The sequence below is a fragment of the Colias croceus genome, chromosome 16, assembly GCF_905220415.1.
Source record: "Colias croceus chromosome 16, ilColCroc2.1".
NCBI lineage: Eukaryota > Metazoa > Arthropoda > Insecta > Lepidoptera > Pieridae > Colias > Colias croceus.
Window position 1 is genome coordinate 8956162 of NC_059552.1, and position 9601 is coordinate 8965762.

General features: G+C 35.0%; 1 protein-coding gene across 1 annotated transcript in view; it reads left to right on the forward strand.

The window, feature by feature from the left end:
* Positions 1-9601, forward strand: part of LOC123698727 (zinc finger protein 184-like) — a 55583-nt gene extending 45982 nt beyond the window's left edge. Inside the window, exons 12-20 of the mRNA XM_045645479.1 lie at positions 1729-1866; positions 2344-2471; positions 2882-2956; positions 3878-4010; positions 4481-4611; positions 4988-5129; positions 5384-5503; positions 7581-7778; positions 9365-9601. Of these exons, the coding sequence (XP_045501435.1) occupies positions 1729-1866; positions 2344-2471; positions 2882-2956; positions 3878-4010; positions 4481-4611; positions 4988-5129; positions 5384-5503; positions 7581-7778; positions 9365-9532 (1233 nt within the window). The 3' untranslated portion in view covers positions 9533-9601. The remainder of the gene's footprint in view (positions 1-1728; positions 1867-2343; positions 2472-2881; positions 2957-3877; positions 4011-4480; positions 4612-4987; positions 5130-5383; positions 5504-7580; positions 7779-9364) is intronic.

A 9601-nucleotide genomic window follows, 5' to 3' on the forward strand; every position in this document is an offset into this window, starting at 1 on the left:
TGCGAACCACCAGATCTATATGTGTATCAAATCTGCATTCCTCATCTAATGTAATACCTAAGTCTTTAAGATTGTACTTTTGATTAATAGCAATATCATCAATTTTATAAGTTGTTTTGAATCTAACATGTTTTCTGGAAAGTTTTATAAAATTACATTTACTTCCATTCAGTTGCATTAGGTTATTCTTACACCAAAGAGATACTCGATTTATATCATCCTGCAGTTTTTGTTGGTCGTGAGAGCAATTTACCGATCTGAAAAGTTTTAAGTCGTCCGCATAAACTTCATATTCAGATTCCAAGATAACATTCGTAATGTCGTTTATAAATAATGTAAACAATAATGGGCCTAGATGAGAGCCTTGGGGAACTCCAGATAACTGATAATATTCTTTAGACTGATATCCGCTAATCCTAACTATTTGTGGTCTAAGGTATAAGTAAGACTGCAACCAGAGTAAAACCTGTTCTGAAAGACAAAAAGTGTCCCTAAGTTTTTTTATTAGCAGATGGTGATTCACTGTATCAAAGGCCTTACTGAAATCAGTATAGATTACGTCGACCTCATTACCGTCACTTATTTTTGTTATCACTGAGTTAGTGAAACTTAGCAAGTTGGTAAGTGTCGAACGTTTTTTTGTGAAACCATGCTGGTTCACAGAAATAAGACTCTTGGTGTGCCACGATATGTAACCATAAACGAAAGACTCAAAAATTTTCGCGGGTATCGATAACAACGTAATAGGCCGATAATTTTTTACTTCACACTTATCCCCCTGTTTAAAAATTGGCACTATCAAACCTTTTTTCCAAAAAGTTGGAAATATTCCGCTGTTTAGAGATTTATTATAAATTATAGATAGAGGAACTGACAATTCCGTTGCACATCTTTTGTAAAATACCGTACTGATACCGTCATAACCCGAACCTTTATTAATATCGAGTAATTGTAATTTACGTTTGACCTCCCGTTCATTAATATTTACGTTATTACGAGCACACATTGTTAAAGATGAAAGTACGTTTTGTGACGACATAGATGACGACGATTGACTGTATACCGAAGAAAAATGTTCAACAAATAAGTTTGCTATTTCATTACCATCATTTGCTGATTTATCATTAAGTACCATAACAGATGGAAAGTTGCAGGCATGACTCCTCTTAGATTTTATGTAGGTCCAAAAGGTTTTAGGATTTTTTAATATATCGCCCTGTATTTTAGTTATATAATCTTCATAAGACTTATCTAATATAATGCGAGTTCTATTTTTTAATAAATTATACTGCAGTTTATCCATTTCGTTTTTATATATTTTATAGCGTTTACGATATATTATAAATATTGTTTATTACTTATCATTTATTTTGCATATATTTTAAACTAGGTGTGCAATGTGCATTGCTCCGCTCCTGTTGTACTTAGCGTGATGATATATAGCCTATAGCCTTCCTCAAACTTCTACAAACAAACTCTTCAGCTCAGGATGTTTGTAACTCTTTCACGCAAATAAGTACTACTGAACCAATGGAACAATGAAATTTAGGACACATACAGAGGGTAACTTGTATTAACACGTAAGATATTTTTTATTATGGAAATCCCACGGAATCGGGAACTATGCGGGTTTTTCTTTGAAAACGCGTGTGTAAAGCTCGTTTTTCTGTATAAGGACAATTGTTTTTTTTTTATTATTTTCTCTCAAAGATTTTAAATAAATTTCAGGAAGAGGAACAATTGGAAGAAATCAGAAAACGGCGGGAGAGTCTCAATTATAAAAATTCTGCATTCAAATGTGAGCTCTGTTTTAAGGGTTTTATAGATACACAGACATGGCAACATCATATGCAGAAACATGATAAGGTACATATCTTAAACTAGCTGCGCTTCGCGGTTTCACCCGCGTGCCTCCGCTCCTGTTAGTCTTAGCGTAATAATATATAGCTAGACCCTTAGAGGAAGGTCTTCCTCGATAAATGGGCTATCTAACACCGAAATAATTCTTCAAATCGGACCAGTGGTTCCTGAGATTAGTGCGTTAAAACAAACAAACTCTTCAGCTTTATAATATTAAAAAAGTACATATATGGGCTAGAAAGATTGTTTATAATCTTTATAATCTACTCATAAAAATTATACTAATTTCATGATGTTGGTTTAAATTAGTCTAAAATATTATTGGAATATTTGTTGTCACTGAAAACAGAATGATAACATGAATTATTGATTATTTATTGAATTTGAAAAACCAATACACTTATACAATTACGTATGTAACGTATGACTAAATAAAGAAAATAAAATTAAGTGTTATATTAATATAGAGAATCATCTTTCCAGACATCAGGCAGCCTGGAATGTAAAATATGCAAGATGCGTTTTAAAATGACAAGAGTTCTCAATAAACATATTACTATACATGCGAAGAAGTTTATATGCAAATACTGTCCATATGTATCTAAACACGTGTGAGTAGAATAAACCATATTATAACTAAATCCCCGATTTTGAAACATTCTTCATTGGTGCTCCGCTTCTGTTGCTCTTAGCATGATGATATATAGCTTATAGCCTTCCTTTCTAAATGGGCTATCTAACACCGAAATAATTTTTCAAATCGAACCTGAGATTAGCAAATAATTTTTTTAATCGTGTTCGGAAATATTAAAAATGTATATATAAATAAGATGTTAAGCTTTATTTCATCATAAATTACTCTTATTTTATTAAAATGGAGATAAGATTAACTCTTATCTCCATTATTAAAATGTCTACTTCAAAAACTATTTTTCTATGTGTGTTTTACTATTACATATTTTAAATAAATGGAGTTCTAATATCTACTATAAAAACATGACATTTGTATATATGTTTATAGGACTCAAGCTAGACAACACCTTTTCTGGCACCAAGGCGTTATGTACAAGTGTCCATACTGCGAGGAGATGTCGTCGTGAGTACGTTTTGATATTTTGTAGATAGATGTTATTTTACACCGATGTTATATTGTAGATGCACCTGACTTCGTTTGCTTTATGTGGTACTGTGATATTATAATTTATGTTTTGTATTAACTATTGAAAAGTAAGCTCTGCCAAAGAAGTTACGTCGAAATAATAAATGTCCGAACCAAAACTCTACTTACGCGTGTATAAGGCAGAGTTTTCTAATGAGCGATATATTCGATTTTGAAAATTACTGCAAAGCAATAAGGTGCTAATTCTAATGAATCTGTATAAAACACAGCTCTTACATTTTTTGGCGACGTAAAAATAGCCGATTTTGAGATAGGCCGAAAATGTATATTTTTAACTACCTATATATTTCTATCTATCTATTCACATATCCGCCACCAAGTTAGCTAGAAGACATTGCTTAGTGATAAGACTGTGCCTTTCTCTTATCACTTAGGGTAGTAGCTATTGTCCAATTCTCAGATCTACCCGTTATGCATTCAAAATTTCATGGGTCAAACCGTTTAAAAACCCATAAAAAACAGCGGTGGTTGAAGTTAAACTCGCGACTCGAGAATTTAATAAATAAATAAATATTTCAGGACAATTTTCACACACGGCACGATCTGATCCCATACTAATCTTGCGCTTGTGTTATGGAAACCAGACAGCTTATAAAAATACATATATAATTTTAAATATATAGTTATATAGATAATTAACACCTACACAGAGCAAACATCTATGTTCATCACACAAATATTTGCCCCGGGTGGGAATCGAACCCACGACCTCTGGCTTGGAAGGCAGGGTCACTACCAACCAAGCCGACCGGTCAGTCAAAGTTATTGTTCGTAAAGTGTATTAGTTGTAATTAAATGTAATTTCTTTCATTCTTTCTTTCTATTACCCGCATACAGAAAATGGACGTCGTACCTATCGCACGTGCGCATCAAGCACCCGTCGGACTACATTTGCGGCTTCTGCGGCTACTCGTTTGTTTCGAAGCTCGGACTCAACATGCACAGGAGCATGATGCACAAAGATTTGAAGGTGGGTTGTGACGTCATCATTTCTACGAGAATCATAGATAACGTTAAGATATATATGTTATAACACGTTAAAAGTGTAGCTAGGTTGCCAACACAACATTTGATCTTTAAAAACGGCACACTAACGCACACATGGTAAGACACGTCACAGAGGAATGGAACGATTCAACTAGCGTCGGCGAAAAAGACGGAGAAGGAGAATGAAGGAGAAGAAGGAGTTTTCTACAATCAATACCGAAGCCAAAAATATACTTTTTTAGAATTTTTGTCTGTTTCTCTGTATGTATGTCCGGGCTTATCTCAAAAACTACTGCATGGATTTACTTCAAATTTATTATTAAGATAGCTTGAGACCTGAAGAAGGACATAAGATAGGTTTTATCCCGGAAATCCCACGGGAACGGGAACTATGGCGCTAGCTAGTTTTGTCTATATTTAAATTTTAAGTAGCATTAATAAATACAATTACAGATGCCGGCCAACAACGTGGATGACAAAGAGGCGCCATTTTGTGAGGCGTGTGACGTCAAATTCTTTTCCGTGGAAGCGTTCAAGCGACATATGGTCACAGCGAAACGGCACACGCAGGAATCTGAGAATAAGTGAGATTATTTATAATTATTTATGTCTATTATATTTATTTATTCATCATTTTAATCCGGTGTAATCGATATGGCGCTGATACAAATTTTATCCACAAAAAAAATATAATTTTTTTGTGCAATTTCGTTATTGAAGTGAAAGTTTAACTTTTTTGAGCATAAAATTTCATGGCAATACCGTCACGTCATGGAGTAAGTTTGTTTGTATTTTGCTAAAGAAGTTTCACTTCTGACACGTGTGCTCGGCACATACGCCCTTTTTTATTACGTATATTTACAAAATATCAGAAAACAAAGAAAATATTGAAATCATTTTTTTACTGATAATTATTTATTATTATTAAAAAAATGTAAATTATCTTCCAACATTTCCCAGGAACGGCTGTCGCGATTGCGGTGAGTCGTTTAAGACGGAGGAAGAGCTGCGTGCACATATACGCTGCACTCACACGCGCAAGTGGACCCGCACGAACAAGAAGAAAGGCGACACTCGCACTTGGCCGATTAATTGTCCGCATGTATGTTAAACTAGCTTAAAAAAAAACTAGAAACTAATTCAAAGAAAAAGCCGCATAGTTCCCGTTCCCGTGGGATTTCCGGGATAAAACCTATCCTATGTGTTAATCCAAGTTACCTTCTAGTGTACTAAATTTCATTTTAATCGGTTCAGTAGTATTTGCGTGAAAGAGTACCAAACACACACATTCACATCCTCACTAACTTTCGCATTTCAACTCAACTTGTTTCACCGAAAACTGTTCATCCGTTTCAGTGCTCAGAAGAGATAGCCAACGGGCGGGCGTACTGGGCCCACTTCAGGAAATACCATCCAGATAAAGAGTATCCCGTAGAGAAGAGACATATTTGTGACGTGTGTGGAAAGGGCTTTAAGGTAAGTGATATTATTATTTTAAATTATTTATAACGGTTGTATTATTATTAACTCAATTTTATTCCACGATGAAATGAAATGAATAAATCGCGGTTAAAATAGGTAACTTATAAATGTACATATTAAACACGTGTAGAATCAAATATAAAAAAATGATTTTGCAATTTTACTAAATTTAGTTAACATAAGTTAGTTTTATAATTTCCTTGTAAGTAATGTGATTTACACGTTTTGTTACTTTAGTTAGACTGTTTTGTCATACGATAATAATATATGTCGGAGACTGTCAATAGCACGGATGTAAAACGACTCGAAGTACGAGTTCCGTGAGGTGGCAGCACCGTCGCTACATTAAAGTTGGCGGCTGCTTGTGCCGGGTCTAGCCGGTGAAGGCATCATCGAAGAGTTCGGACCTTCCACAACTTGGAACTGTTAACCTTTTCTTTGCTAGTGTTTAATTTTGGTGCCAGCGCGCACGAGCAACTTTGTCTCCGCAACTATTTTGTCTCTCCCACCCATGGGCTAGTATGAAAGTGCGCGCACGTAGCGACGCAACTCCCCATACAAATTGATGGGAGAGACAAAATAGTTGCAGAGACAAAGTTGCTCGTGCGCGCTGGCTCTTAGGCCGAGATTCATAGATCGCACTTTAACTTTACTTTGATGGAAAGATCTACTTTCAACCAAAAATATATTTCTTAGTCGTGTCAAGCTCATCTTTACTTTCCAGAAACTATACTTTACTTAGTAAAGGCTAAGGAGCCGATAATCATGACTTTGGTCTCAAAGTAAACTTTACATGACTATGCGTATAAATCATGTAGGCCTACATTTTAAACCAATTTCGTAGAACAGAAACACATTTTAATATGGTTGGGTTATAGATCGAAACGTCATGTCGAGTAACATTTTTTTGTTGATGTGTTGATCGTTGCATCGTTTCGTTTGTCTTATAACATTATTATATTTTTCTGACGAATTTTGCTGTGTCTACTGGTTTTTTATATTTATACTATAATCTTCCTACATGATGGTTTTTTTTCTAAACATTTAATTTTTGATATAAAATAATAATGTTATTATTATATATGTTTTTTATGGAAATATAACTTAATTTAATAATATTATGTTCTTAAAAACATAAATTATGCGTATAAAGTAACAGTTACACGTCTTACCCTGTACTTTACTTTGGGACCGTACTTTTCTAAGGAAAGTCAAGCAATTCTCTCTGAAATTAAATATGTTGAAAGTAAACTTTGGTCATACAAAGTTTACTTTGTGAAGACTCTTTTGCTCTAAAGTAAAGTCACGATTGTGAATCTGGGCCTAAATGTGTAACGTAACGTTTATTTAAAGTGATTGTATTAAAAATGACTGTATTGTATGGTGTTTCTTTGCTCGATTACCAAACGCAACGCCCACAGCTTGAATATAGATTCACATTCTACACCTTTCCCCGACATAAATATAATATTGGTCCGAAGAGCGATCCTTGAGAGACACCTGTAGTGGAGATTATGAGAAATGGTTACTCAATTTTTCATTGTTTTGCTTAAGTATATTGAAAATAATTTCAAACATGCATAATAAACGTTCCGAGGTAAAAGCCGCAGATAAATTTGCGTCTATTACATTAATTTTTTAAAGCAACAATTAGTTCACTTAGTCGGAAGCCTCGTGAAAAACTATAAAGTAAGAAAACATGATACTTTGAATGCAAATTGTTTCGATGTTGTTTTATTTTGACTGATCGGTTGGCTCGGTTGGTAGTGGCCCTGCCTTCCAAGACAGAGGTCGTGGGTTCGATTCCCACCTGGCACAAATATTTATATGATGAACATAGATGTTTGCTCTGTGTCTGGCTGTTAATTATCTATATAATTATTTATTTAAAATCCGGTTTCCATAACACAAGCGAACACTTAGTATGGGATCAGATCGTGCCGTGTGTGAAAAAATTGTCCTGATTTATTTTTATTTCGTCTTTTATATCTACGTTATTTTTTTTTGTTTTTATTTTTACTAAAAAAAGCATATTATTATATTTATAGAATTTTCATAAAAAAATCCTCAGGGCAACGCGTTCCTAGTGTACCACAAGCGCACGCACTCCGCGGTGAAGGCGTTCAAGTGCAGTGAGTGCGGCAAGGCGTTCCACAACCGCGCCAACCTGCTGATGCACGGCCGCGTGCACTCGGAGCGGCGCCCGCACGTGTGCTGCGCGTGCGGCAAGGCGTTCAAGTGCAAGGGGGCGCTCGACCGGCACCTGCGCGTGAGTGTTGTATATGTTGCAGTCAAAACCCTTAACCAGTCAATAACCTTATTGACCGGTAAAATTAGTCAATTAGGTTATTGACTAAGGACGGTCAATATCCTTATTGACTGATTTTATCTGACAAAATCAGTTACACAAGTTACACAGTACACTCGGAGCGTCTGTATGCAGCAATATGCCAAACAATCATTCGCGCACTTGCTGGCAACTGTGCACGCAAACGCAGCGAAAAAATGCCAGCCAATCGTTTGCCAGCTTTCCACCTATGCACATGTTAATAAAAACCATCCTTCCCGTGGGATTTCCGGGATACAATCTATCCTATGTCCTTTCTCAAGTCACAAACTATATTTGTACCAAAGGAGAATGCCCATGAAAGTATGGACCACAGTATAGTGTTGCGTCAATGCCAGAGTGGTATTGGAGGGTTCTTCGATATTCAAAAGATTTTTACCAATTGATTTTTTTGGTGATAAAAACAGGGGTTTTCAAGATATTGAGAAAAATGTGAAATAACCTAAAAACTTAAATAACCCCGATTTAGTTAGGTTTATCTGTGATTTAGGTAGTATTTTATCGTCCGAAGATTATTTTTCGTTCAACATATGTAATCTATGCGTAGAGCTTATGCTTTCAGACAAAGTCTACCTGTTCATCGGCTAGTGCCTACCTAAGGCACCAGAAATCTTCTGGGACGGATTTCAAGAAAACCTAAATATGTATATATTTAAAAAATGCCAATAGAGATTTTATTCGGTTTAGATGTTGTTGTTGTTTGAATCATTTTTGCACTACATATTCGAAGAAAGAAACAAATAAGTAATAACTGGTTACCAACCAAACTATGTTATAATAATATATTTTTTGTATGTATTTATATTATTTTACTTCACTGTTAAAACAACCTACAGTATATAAACAATACCTTAAAAAGTGATTTTATGTTAATTGATTTTTTTGTAATTCAATGAAAACAATAATCGACATTAATACATTTAGCTATTTACCATAGTAAATGTCATAATAGTTACCGCTTGGTTACCGTGGTAACCGGTAATGGATACTAAATCTATGGTAACGGATCTAAACAATTACATGTCTTTTTAGATTTTACAAAACATTCCCTGATCAAAATATATTTTCCGATAGTAAGAAGGCCTCTAAATTGCCGAGATTTTTTTTAATAGTATTGTTATCTTGATGCATGAGAAAAACCTGTACCAAAAATGTGAACGGTAATGGACACTAAATCTATAATAACGGATCTAAACACTTACATGTCTTATTAGATTTTACAAAACATTCCCTGTTCAAAATATATTTTCTGATGGTAAGAAGGCTACTAAATTGCCGAGATTTTTTTAATAGTATTATTGTCTTGATGCATGAGAAAAACCAGTACCAAAAATGGGCATTCTCCTTTCAACCAAATCGGTTCAATGGTTGAAGCATGAAGAAGGATCATTCTATTTCCTTTTTCACGCATCAACAGCACGGACATAGTAAATTTCGTCTTTATAATGTTACTTTGGAAAGTAGCATTACATATTATTATTTTATTATAATATAATATTTTCCCGCAGAGCCACACGGGCGACAAGCCGTACAAGTGCGAGGTGTGCGGCAAGGCGTTCGCGCAGTCGAACAGCTGCAAGCTGCACGTGCGCACGGTGCACCTCAAGCAGCCCTCGCCCTACCTCAGCAGGGCGCGACTCGACCGCAGGAAGACCACCGAAACTAATATATTCTGATTTTGAAAAAGTTAAAATAAAATCGAAAAAAAAATATTTTCACAAAATAAATTTATGATTTTTACTTTT